At 37.2% G+C, this 13,155-nt stretch overlaps 1 protein-coding gene across 19 annotated transcripts in view; it reads left to right on the top strand.

Annotated features, from left to right (window-relative positions):
- Positions 1–13,155, top strand: part of SORBS2 (sorbin and SH3 domain containing 2) — a 145,806-nt gene that overhangs the window by 64,028 nt on the left and 68,623 nt on the right. For 7 of the 19 annotated variants that reach the window (XR_009486243.1, XM_059844653.1, XM_059844649.1 and 4 more), the window contains exons 3-7: positions 2,285–2,334; positions 9,167–9,259; positions 9,879–9,905; positions 10,898–11,022; positions 12,009–12,626. Coding sequence is in view for 18 of the 19 variants with exons in the window: in XM_059844653.1 (XP_059700636.1) it covers positions 2,325–2,334; positions 9,167–9,259; positions 9,879–9,905; positions 10,898–11,022; positions 12,009–12,626 (873 nt within the window). In the remaining variant the exon portion in view is untranslated. The remainder of the gene's footprint in view (positions 1–2,284; positions 2,335–9,166; positions 9,260–9,878; positions 9,906–10,897; positions 11,023–12,008; positions 12,627–13,155) is intronic. The other 12 variants (XM_059844665.1, XM_059844660.1, XM_059844659.1 and 9 more) reach the window with 4 other exon arrangements.

Below are 13,155 nucleotides of genomic sequence, written 5' to 3'. Positions count from 1 at the left end.
TTGCTCCCTGTTCCTCCCTCCACCACTTCCTTCTTGAAGCAAGGATCTTAAAGACTGACTGAAACAATGTCGAATAAAATTATTTCAGGCATATTGTATTTAATTTCATTGCCCTCATTTGGCTTCTACCCCAGTATCATAAAGTATTTGAATGGTGCTTTAGCTTCTTAGAAGCAGAGAAATCAAAATAATTTTAGTATTAAATACAAGACTTGCAGTTTGCATGGTGAGATTTGGATTGCCTTATTTACATGCATATTGTTTAGGTATGCAAGACTAAGTTGTTTTTCAGCAAAATTAGATTAATGTGGAAAAATTAGTGATTTGTATGAGGTCCCTCAGTGAGTGTCAGCAATGTGGCATAAACTGTTGAGATAGAAGTTGTTAGGAGTACAGAGCTGTAGTGCTGAAACTGAGTTTTGTCTGTTAAAACCAGAGTCAGAGTTAAGCAGGCTTTGGGTAAATATATCGAAGCCACCTGCTTGAAATCATTTTAGCACTGCAGTGTTCCAAGAGTCCTGTACTTGTTGGGTCTGAAAATAAATATCATGTTGCATTTTGTATCTTGTATGTGGTACAGTCAGCAATTCAGTTCCAAGCTAAAAGAAGGCAAGGAAGTGGTGTCTCCTCTAGCAGTCTGAAAATGCAGTGGGAATTTGAGGCTGTAAGAATATTCTGTAGCAGATGAAGAAACACAAAATTTCAGTCAGAGACCATATATAAAAAAATAAAAAATTGTCTTAGTTTTTATCCAGGCTTTTAAAAATTCACAGCAGTAGTTTACTGATAGCTGCAGCATAAAAATATTATTATAAAAGTTCATTCACTGCCTGTTGTTTATTTCCATAGCTCCCAAGAAATAAAAAAATATCAAAAAATCAGGAAGTCTTAGAAAAATACAAAAAAATACATCTTTTTCTTGTTACAAAACTGACTGAAAAATAGCAGCAGAGATCAGATCGTTTCTGAAAAACAGTGATTTTTTTCAAGCACTGGAATGTCTGGCCTTGTTAGGAATACAAAGGAATATGGCAATATGCATATTATCTCAGAGGTGCAGTTAATTCAGGGTTTCTGTTGAGTTGAACTGAAACTGGAATTGTTTTGATATTTTTGTTTACTTGTATTGATTAGTACCTTAATCGCCCATCATAAAAATGGCCCCTCATGCATACATTCCAATTTACTCCAACATAGCCAGGCAGTTTATATTTTTAATTTCTTTTTTGAAGCTGTATTGCATTGCAAAATCTGATTTTACCTTGTTTTATCTTGGACTTGATGTGGGAATAATGCAGTAGGGGAATTTTTTTTTTTTTTTTTTAGCCTTCTGTTTTTTGACCTCTGGTGTGTCTGCCCATTTGCTAAAGTAGATTCTGTTGGACAGTGTATATGTAACAATACAGCTAAGACTGGCTAGTGTGCAGATGCCACTTTGTCCTGAGATAAAGCTGTGACAGAAACTGGCAGTAGGTGGAAAATAGTGTCTGCTCCATCTCATGACATCAGTGGGTTAAGATTGGCTGTTATATAGCATGTTATGAGTTTTCTGCAGTTGTAGTTTGGCTGGTTGTGTTTCACTATTTGTTTGTTTGTAAGTAATGTATAGAGTTGGGGTATCTAAATAGATTCAACCTTCGTGTGCACTTTACATTTTTTTGGTGGAAGTTGTTATCTTTAAAAAGTGACCTGATTGGCTACTCCATTAGGAGTTTTCCTAAGGATTCCTGTGAGTACCAAGACTTGTGTCCTGATTCTGTGCATAGGAATACATCAAGCAACAGTAAGAATGTCAGTGTTGTCTGGGGAGACATATTAAATCACTGGATGAAAACAACCACATCTGCTTATAAATCATTGAAAAAGACTTGGTAATTTTGGCAGCTTAGAAAATATTTGGAGAGAGCTACTCTTCACATCTTTTAGTTTGTGCAAAGGAGTGAATAAACCTTATAAGCTTTTGAAAATATTTCCACATTCCTGTATGGAAAATATTCTTAGTTTATAGTTTCAAGACCAGAAGTTAATCACTAGTTTTTTTATCCTACAGCAAATATTTACAAGAAAGCTACTAAACACTTGAAGAGAGGGTGACTTATAATGGAAGTGACAGCTCATCTTTAACTTTGGAAGGACAAGCAATACCAATTTAATTAAAGCAGTGTTAAAATAGGACTGCCATTTGTATCACAGTGATTCTCCACCCCTCCAAAAAGCTCTGCTGCCATTTTGTACCACCCATTCTTGTCCTGTGCAAATTAATAGATCGTTTTATTTTCCGCAGGAAATCTGAAGACTTTTATAGCAAATCCTCCAGTGTCAAAATGAACACAGGTATGCTGCATCTGTGAGATTTTTTGTGTTGTTTTGTGAGCAGAGAAGATCCCAAATTTACTAGAATTTTCATAAACAAATTGTACTTTAGTTGGTGTTGAACTCAAAATAAGCAAGATATTTAATAGTATGCCTGCTTATGTCCATTTGTATCCCATATATAAAATTTACATACATGTTTTTCTATGTATGGACATATATGGATACACAAAATAAAAGTGCATGCTTAGACTTCTGTGCTTAATTTAATAGTATCAGTTTTGTGTGTGTGTGTGTTTTATGTGAAAATACATAGAATGAGGATACAACAGTGATGGAAAAGTGTGATTAAAGCATCACATTTTCCTAAGAAAATGCACATGCTTTAAAAATCCTTTATTTCCATTCTGTACTGTCACTAAATTAAGGGGCATATAATCCCTGTATTGTAATATTGCATATCAGCTGAGGATAATCTTGAGGATGTGTTATACTTACAGTGCTTTGTATTTCCCCTCAAGTTGCTGTAACAGATGTACTGACCAAATTAAGGACTCTACAGAAAGTAATCTTCGTGATCTATGACAGCGTAGTAATATTTGCTCTTGAACTTCTGAAGCCAATAAGATAGTGCTGCTCTTTGTGCTGGAAGAGGGAATGTGGCCTCACTCAGGTGTAAATTTTCAGTTGCAGTCAGCTCTTTCAGACTCCATAGGTGAGCTGTCTGGTTTGCAGATTAACTGTGGTGCAAGGGTAGACCTATCCATCCTTTCCAAACCAGTGGCTTTATCATTAACCAAAGCGCTTCACCATGTCATGATATGTAGGACCTGAGGACCAGAACTACCTTTGAAGTCTGAATTTCAGCAGCATGCTCTAAGTCAAAGGGATTAGCTTTTCCGTGGTAGAGGTGCCATTGTCTAGATGACTGTATTAATCCTGCTTCATGGCTTCCTGTTGTCTCAGACAACTGAAACTCAGTAGGATCCATTTTTGGAGCACGTCTTTTAATACAAAGTTAAAATATATCGTTTCACTTGAAACCACTATATTTGTTAATAGAATAAACAGGAGAAATTAAGTTTCTAGTTTGAGTGTGTACTTTTGTTCCCCAAAGTTTTGGTTATTCTTAATTGTTTTTCAAATCCTAACCAAGGTGGTGTATTTTTTATTTCTAAAAATACTATTTGAAATTTGTCCCGTCCTCTCTTATTTTTGGTGGAGATATCTTTCCTAAACGTGGCAGTCTGCATAATCCAGGTGGTACTAAAATACGACTTGTTTCACAGAACTGTAATTTCAGACGTAACTTTGCTAATCATCATACTATAATTACATTGTGCATGGCCATCATATGAGTCAAAATCACATGATAGAAGTAATTTTATAGCTTCTCCTTCAAAAAATTTGAATAAAGAGGTAAATTGCCAGTTTGTGCTACCGCGGCCCTGAAGTATGGCTTTGTTCAATGTTGTACTAAGATTTTTGATGTAAGTTATGAATTCTCAAGAGAGAAGAAATAAGATTTAAATAATCTGCAGCTGAAGGACTTCTCTTGGGGATTGGGAGTCTTCTGATCACACAGGAGCCTTAAAAACAGACCTTAAAGACATGAACATACCTGAAATCCTCTCCAGTTACTTAAAGATACAATGATTTTAGGTTGAACTTTATTCTACTCTGCATTTGGACAGTGAAAACATTTTTTTCATCTTCTATGTGCTTGATATTAATGTACATGTTATCAGCTGCACTGAAAGGAAGGTGTTGACAAAATGTGGCAATTCTTACCATTTCTATGAGGTAGATTTTTTTCTGACTGCAAAAAAAAGTTTAAAACATGTGAATAGTGTGTAAAAGTGGATGTCTTGCACCTATCCTTGCACCTATCTAAAGCATTACTTCATTAAGAAAGAGAGTTACTCAGGTGGAAGCTGTTCTATGTGCTGTTCTGGTCTAGCTATTTCCTTTTTTCCTTTTTTCTTTCTTTTATTTTTACTTTTTTTCTTTCTACAGTATTCTGTCATTTGAACATGAGTGCTACAGCTTTGGTTTGGGATTGATAGGGTTTTTTTTTATTTCACTGCTTTATAACAGAAATTTGTGCATGGTGCAATTGTAGGTTATCAGATGCTATTGATTTACTAATAGTTTGTTTTTAAAATATGTATTTCATTAATGACTCCTGCAGATAAATGTGCTCTCTAGTTTGATGCCAGTAACTGGTGGAGTGGCAAAGCTAACGTATATGCAGCTTTAAAAATAAAAAGTAAATCTGCTGCTTAGACTGAGTTCCTCTAATCCAGAGTTGCCTGTGGCTGCAGACTTGGCAGTCTGTCTCAGCAAACCCTCCGGAAGATATTTTTGTCTACAGAGAAAATGTTTTGAAGAGCTTTGGTTTGCAATACTCTACCATATATGGGAGGGATTTTTTAGCATTTGATGTTAATTCTGTTCCACATGTTAGGAAGGAATATTCAGCAGCATAAGGCAATGAAACATTTTTGCAAGAGCAAAGGAGCAGAGGTAAGATATAGAGAAGGTTTTTCAGAAGTATCAAGGGTACTTTGGCTTCTGTTTCCTTTTGGAGTTCAAATGTTGTCCTAAATTTAAAATAGTCTCATAGAATGTGTGTGTGTTTTTAAACCCAAAGCAATCATCAACAGAATCATATTTTAAACTATATTTAGGGGGTTTCTTCAATAAGTCTTCAGGTGTTTTACAGATTGATGAACATCATTAACTTGGTTGCTTGATTAACTCACAGAAAACATGAGCTGCCCCTGAAACTCACATCAGATTAAAACACAGGATAAATGTCCTTAATGTTCATTATGCATATGTGCATGCACAGCTCTTGTTGAGGAGAGGTAATTGCATTGAGGAATAAGAAATGGATAGAAATTAATAGTTAAAACAGATTCTTAGTGTCCATCTGTAAATATTTTGGCTGAATTTCACACAGAGCATTCTTGATAAATGCATCTAATTTTAAAGCTATTAAACAAGTGAGCTGTTTGCGTTAGATGAAGCACATAAAGAACAGCCAAGAGTGAAAAGTATGAAGTTCTGGAAGACTGCTAATAATATCTGTTTGTTAAAATTATTAATGGAATTCATTACATGGACTATTCTCTTACATTTTGTCTGGGAGACAAGAACATAATTTCTTGGATCCATGTAGAGTTCCTGAGCAGATTGTTAAGCCACTTTTAGATCACTGAAGTAAATTAGGTAGGCTGGAGTTCCAGGCATTCTACAAAAAATTTAAATTTTAACATCATGAAAGAACCAAATAATAGGTTTACCTATCAGTGTAGATTATATGGTAAAAAATTCATCAGCACATGCAAAAAGGAATTCAGATAGAGAGTGGAAGGAGAGGAAGCCCGAGTAGCAGCCTGCCCTGCCAGGATACTCCCAGGCCCATCATGGGAGCCATCAAAGGCCTATCTGTCTCCATATTCCTGGAAGAGCACAGGGACACAAGGGCATGCAAGAACACAAGTTAGGGTGACCCAAAGAACAAAGGGTCTCCCTTGTTCAGGGCTGCCCCAGGAGAGCAGGCATGGAATGCGTGGCAGACTCGATGTTTGAGCCCAGTTAGTTGCTGGAAGGATCCACTCTGTCCACACATGCCATTCTCCCTATTGGACCTTCAGCCAGAGAGGGGAGGGTGGTGAGCACATTGTGCCGTGTTAGTGTGAGTGCCTGGGCTGTGTGTCCGACCACGTATGGCTGTGGTGTGCACATCTGTCTGCTGGGAAGGCATTTCCAGTCTCCCTCCTGGTTGGACCTGGGGACATAAAGAGGCAGCAGCTTAGTCTGTCCCGGATGGTTGGACCCAGCACTGTATATTTAGCTCAAAAGTTCAGAATGCAAGGAGTAAGAAGCCCTGTTCTAAAGCCTTCTAAACTTGAATTCACTGTGCAAACAAAAGGAAAAATTATAACATTCACAATTTCAGTGAATAGAATAATAATCAGCAAACCTAATGTTTGGATGCCATTTTTCTTTTCTTTAATAAACTTTAAGAGCTTATTAAAAATTTCTTGCCCCTGGCTGCTCTCTCTCACTCCTTCACACAAGGTCAGCATCCTTTCATCTTTGCCCTCTTTGTTTATGCCACTGCTTTTACTAACTCTCTGAAACAGTCTTTTTAAGAAACCCTTGATTTTAAATGAAATGGTGATGTTTTGAATTGTCTCCATCTGGCTTTGGGGCAGGACCCAACCAGTAGACCATTTGTCAAATACAGATACAGCTCACTTAGGATGATGCTGTCCCTAGTGGGAGCAGGTCTTGGGCCTATGAATTTAGGGGGAAGGGTTAAATGTGGGAAGAAGTAAGAGAGGAAGAGAAAAAGAAGTTACAATTACATTTTAGGCAGCCATTTTGATTGTGAGTTATTGCCCAACTTCATATTCTAGCACTGCCTGCAGACCTTAGCTGGTTTGGGTCTCCTTTGCTTCAGTGTTAAAGCAATTCCTAGTTAAACAGGACTCCTTCCTGAAGAATTTTTTGGGTCAAAGGAATTGCGAGGGCATGCATGTGTATTTGTGCCCACATTTTTTATATATGCAAACATTTTGTATAGAAGGTTTCATATAACCTCATTTGTTCCTTAAGTGACAGCTATGTTATATAATTGCTTATAGTTTGCAAGTGAAATGAGCAGAAGATCATTAATTCAGTCTCCCTTACTGTTTCTTAATACTCCACACTCCACTTAATGGGGGCCTAGCCTGAGCATAGGTGAGAGGATGGAACTCGTCATGCATCAATATGTGCTTGGCCACACACATTCCTGTTCTGCTGGAGATTTTGCACAACTCAATATCGTATAAATGTGAGGTTATGTCTTAACTGAATGCTAATTAGATCTCATTATTTTTTCTACAGATACTGATAAATAATGCAGGAACAGACTTGTGAATATATATAAATTATAGATATAGGGGTAAACACGGTATGTAGTCAGTTACAATCTGTTTTGTTTCTCTTGCATGAAGCCAAAACACTTTGCTAGATTATGGGTCCATGAAGTATAAAACTCTGACTCGACTGAATTACATTAAAAACAAAATGGAAGCAGATTTTCCTGAAGTTAAAATAATTAAATGTTTGTAGTCATTTTCTCGTTGTCTTCACTTTCTCTATCATGAAATTCAGGAAGGTAGCTCTTGAAAAATTACAAATAAATTGCCACTTTGTTTGAATAAGAGCTGTGACAATACAAAAAAATTCTTTGCACGTTAGCTTATATTAAAAGTAGTATGCTTTCAAAGTCTGCCAATGTTCAGATTAGAGCAGAACCTCAGTATCAACACATCACCAAATCTCATTGGAATTACCTCTGTTGTATGTCAATGGTGGAGGAAAAGGAATACAAGAATAGAAAATGTAATTTCAATTACCGTTTCCATTCTGTATTTGTGTAAGCAAACTAAAATACATGTACAGATTTGATAGCCATTGCCTTTGTGTCACACATACAATGCCAATAGTTAATGGCAGGTAATGCAGTGCTTTCAAGTACTGCTGGCAGGAAATAATTTGGCCTTTTGCCTTGCACCTTGGAATTGGCAATGAGTCTTTGGTACCACTTACCTCTAAGGCAGTGGCTCTGATGTTTGCCAGTGTTAACAACTTCTTAATGCATATCCTACAGGGCCTGTGGCCAGGGGAGTATTGGAAGGATTGAAGTAGCAGGGGGATATTGGAATGAGCAAAGAAATACCAGGAGCTTACTTCTCTTGCAGACCTGGGTTAAAGATGACTCTGTGGCTCAAATCACTGCTGTTATGGCAGATACTTTCTGCAAATAGGTTGCAGGTCTTCATGAACACCTTAATTTTATAAAACTCCCTGTCATAGGTTACAGAAGCAAAAAGGCATTTATCATACTTGTAGTTCTTGACTTCCTTGAAGCACTAAATCAAATCTCAGTAGTATCAAATACTACAATTAAAATAATTATTTTAGCGAAGAGCAGGAAAATACTCTAAATATGATTGCTAAGAATATTTATTAACTTTCTTTTACAACTATGCTAGAGTTGCTAAAAAGCTAAGTTGTGGGAAACCTGTCTTCTAATAATAAGAGAGTATTTAAAAAATGTAATGGCAGCTCCAGTGAGAGAGAAGTAGAATAAAGAAAGGAGTTGGGCAAGATCCAGAAGAAAGGTTTTTTTCTATACCTCATTTTTTAAAATTATTTTAGATTTCTAGTCATTTCCTCAGAATGTTGCTCCATTCCAGATACATATTTCTTTTATTTTTTTAACTTACATTAGATAAAAAAGGGGAAGAGGGACAGCCAGTTCATTCCATCAAAATGAAAAAAAAAATTATGCCTTCACTGGTAATTTTGTTTCTTGAGCATGAAGGATCTAAAAGACTGAACAAAAGTATTTTGTCAGCTGATCAAACATGAGCTTAGTTTATGAATGGTGCCTTTCTAATGCCTACAATGAAATTATTTTACCGTGCAGATTATTGATTAATATTATTCTGGAATGCCTAAGCCTTTATCTTGATTACTTGTTTGCTTTTACTAATTAGCTGTAATTAAGCATTCTTTCAGGTAACAGAGTGTATATATTTCCCTAGTGGATTAAGTATTAAACACAGCTTTCTTCACTTATTCTCTGTGAGGTTTATTGTTATTTAAAGCCTGTGATATTTTATGTATTCTGCTAATCTGCCAAACCTGCAAATTCACACATTTCTGCAGCAGTTCCCTAACTGCATGCTTATTTTCATCTATGTTTGGCATATCTCCCACTGTGATGTGTTGCATGTGCTTGCTCCCTTTGTCTGGGGCTGCTGTCTGTATTGTTTTGTGCTTCCAGATAGCGGTGGGTGTGCTCGCAAGCGTGCTGCAATGTCTGTCACATTAACAGCTGTGAAGAGGGTTCAGAGCTCTCCAAACCTATTGGCCTCAGGTATCACCACCAACCACTGGGATACAACTGCTGAATGCCTTTTTTCCTACTGTTAAGCATTCCTGCCTTAGTACTTTGCCAGGAGGAGAAGGGTGGCACTGTTTCCTGTTACGCTGGCAGATGTATTACTTCTACAGTGCTTTTTAGAAAGTCTTATTTCCTTTTTAAAAGGTCTTAATTCCTCTCTGCCTATGTTTAGTAGCCATTCATGAAAAAAAAAAATTGAATACTTAGGAAAAAATTAATTATATTTGTAAATTAATAAATTAGTAAATTAATTTTGCCCTTGATATGTGTTTTGGGTCTCACATCCCCTGTAATTTTTTTTCAAGATAACAAAGCATGAAAAAGAGGTTTTGCTTATTACAAACTTTTTATTGAAACTTGATTTAAAAAGTCTTGTCAAGGAAAGGAGTCTGAGTGTTGTTTTTAATGATTGTCAGAAGCTAGATTAGTTTTTAAAAAAAATTTATGAAGATTGTTTACCTAAAAATATTCATAACAAGTAAAACATACTAAATATTCATTAGACAGGCAGAACTGCTTCTTATCAATACTTTAGTGTGGTTTTTGCAAATTTGATTTATTTCTGACACAATACTGGGTATTTCTTTTTCAGGGTCTGATTCTCAGTCTCCAGATTCAGGTAAATGAAACACTGTATTATTTATGTATCAGTGCAATACCATGTAAGTGAATTAATAGCAATAATCTTCTATTTATTTGATTTCATTACTCCATACTTCCTCATTCTTCAAGGAAAGCACCTCTGAAATTATGTAATTCTAATTGTTAATGGTTAAGGCCTCTAATTCAGGGCTCATTTGAAAGCAGTTATTTCATGTAACACAGAATATGTTGTCAGAAAAATGAATTGTGTGGGGAAAAAACCAGACTGCTAATTTGGCACCTTTAGCTTCATCACTGTGGCACCATTCAGTGGTACTTGCTCTTTCCTTTTTAGTGCCTTACTCAGGATTGCAAGTTCTGCCCACCTTCACTTAGCAGCCTGCTCACATAATGTGTCACTTTTCCCAGCCTCTTACAGTATTTTGTCTTCAACATCTCCCTCTATGTTTGGCCAACGTTTTGAGGGCATTCTAGATCTGAGGATAGAGAAAAAAACATGGTTGGTTGGTTGGAAAATAGAGGTGTCATTTAGATTTTGCAGTAAGATTGGAACACTATTGGAACAACGAGTTGAGTACTGGGGTGAAATTTTGTGAAACTGCCATGACCAGCTAACTTTGCATGAGCTGTTTTCCAAAATCTAACACAGCCATGAAGTTCAAGAATGTCATCTAAAAGTGAAAAAACTTGAGCCTGATTTATACAGGGACCAAAGCACCAGCACCTCAAGAGGACTCTGAAGCTGAAAATCCATAGTCTGTATGAAAATTGTGGGAAGAAGTCTAACTGCCCAATACCAGGACTGTGGTCAATGCATGAATTCTCTGAATTTTAAAGATTAATATTTTGTAGAGTGGCAGCTTTAGCCACGTTCTAATAACTTCCATGGTAAAACAGCATCATTGTCAGTTGTGCAGTTTGTTTAGTAGCTGGGCTGCTATGTTGAGAGCAGTGCAGATGTACCAATCACACCCCAAAAATGGTTTCCTTCTTTTTTATTTGCAAAAGCTTGGCGATCTTACAATAATGGCAGCAGAGAGACACTGAATGGAGATGCCAGCAGCTCATCTCTTTCAGCAAAAGGCTTCAGGAGCGTGCGGCCAAATCTGCAGGATAAAAAATCACCAACTCAGGTAAAACTGGACACACCACGTTGAATGCTGCACCACTGCTGGGGGGTTAGCACGTATAGATGGGATACCTCTGTGAAACATTGTCTGATGTCTTGCAGACAGTGTGAGTCCCCTGCTCAAATGGGTCACTACAAACTGGTTTGCTGCACAGATGAAGCATGCTCCACACAGGCTGTATGCCCCCAGGTTAATTACCAGAAATTGCTTTCAGGGAGCAAGACAGCTACATAAAACTAGGTCATACACAAGTAAAAGCTTTCTAGGAGTCTTCCTGGACTTCAGAGAGTATTTATTAATAGTTTACACTCAGAAAAATGCCCCAGTCATCAAAATATCTGGGAATTAAGATGTATTAATTATATGGTAGAAAATGCTTCTGCCTGTTTTGTGGAACAATGTAATTAGAGAGCACTAAAAACAGAAACAAAAAAACAAATCAAGCAAAAAAACCACACAACATAAGCAAAAAAACCACCCCCACACTTAGAAACATCTTTATCTCTCAAAAAAATAACAACACACCAATTTCAATATTCTCTGGGTACTATTTTAATTCAAAAGATTAAGAGGTTCTGTGTTTTAAATATATGTGTTTCCTGTGAATAATTGCTTGCTATGTAAGATCATGGAGTACTTTCATATCTGAATGCTTTCACAGCAATAATTCTTTTTCAGTGTAATAATTGTTTTTTAAAAGAACGTGAAATATTGTGGGCTTCCTTCTGATCCTTTCTGATCCCACTTTGGTCTGAGCAATTGGAACATCTGGCTTTTTAAACAGAATTTGCACAGGACATGGTGGTGGGAACCTGACCGATTTAGTTGTCCATTGAATTTAGCGATGTTGAGATGAAGCCCCTTAATTTGCTAGTTCCTTTGTTTAAATATAAAAGTCCAACTGAACTATATCTCCTACTAATATTTACTTTCTTTCTGTTTCTTCTTCAATGTTATTTTGCTGTGTGTGGACGCTTTTGGCAAATAAGGCACCTCTGCCACCTCCTAGAAAAGAAAGCTTTCGGAAACCGAGAGTAACTAATGACGAGAACGAAATTAATCTCCAGGCAGTAACTGCTGGTCCAGCCAAGCACCTCCTCTCAGATACTGCCTATTACACTAGTGAGACATTTGTGCAGGAGACAATGTATACTCAAATATCTAACACAAGTGTGTCCTATGCACAGAAAATCATTAAACCATTGACCTCAGTCCCCAGTGCAGACACAAGCACAGTAGCTGGCATTAGCACTGCTCTCCATCAAGGCCAAAGGCAGCAGTCTCAAAAACGTAAGATATCTACCCTGAAATTAACCCGGACACGTGACCCAGCAAGTAGCATTCCTTGTAATTCACAGCAACAGCTCAAGCCTGTTGAAGAGCCAGTATTTTCACAGAGGCCTGTCTCACCTGCCTGTAACCCCATGCCTGAGATACACACAGCATCTCTTTCCGTTCAAATAGTTCCCACCCCTGACAATAAAGCAGAGCCTGAAATCCAAGATCATCCACCTAGTATTTCTCCAGACACTTCAAAGATGTCTTCAAAGGATTTGGGACAAAAGTCTACAGTTCTTCCTTCTTCCCAGGCTGCAGAATGCCATGTGGTATATTTAATTTTTCCATCTTTTATCTTAGATCTTCATGAATCACTTAACCATCTGTTTAGTTATACTTACATTACCAAAGTTAGATCTTGTGTTTTCTGGGTAAAACTACCTGTCACGTGGACCAAAACAGAAATGAACAAAACTGAAGGTTTTGGAAGGTTATTGAAAAAAAAAAATACTTAGCTGAGATGGAAGGCAGACTGCTTTGTTCCTCTGTGAGCACATTACAGAGTGCAAATGCAACATGGGAAATTAGTGTACTGTAGGTGATGCATCTCAAGTGCTCCAGAGGCACTTCCTAGAGAGGATTGCTTTAGAGGGTTATGCTGCCATAGATGCTGGAAGGATCAACTTATGGATAGTTGGGTTGGGTTGGGTTGGGTTGGGTTGGGGGGAGCTTAAATGCAGCTCTGTCAGTTTTCTAGGGCCTCAAAAAGTACTTTTTGTCAGTCAGTGCTTTCTGCAAGGCTGGGCACTGGCGTCTCCTATGTATGCTGTGCAACAGAGCTTTTTAAAGAAAATGGGT

This window comes from Haemorhous mexicanus, chromosome 4 (assembly GCF_027477595.1).
Source record: "Haemorhous mexicanus isolate bHaeMex1 chromosome 4, bHaeMex1.pri, whole genome shotgun sequence".
NCBI lineage: Eukaryota > Metazoa > Chordata > Aves > Passeriformes > Fringillidae > Haemorhous > Haemorhous mexicanus.
This window is presented reverse-complemented; position numbering and strand designations above follow the sequence as displayed.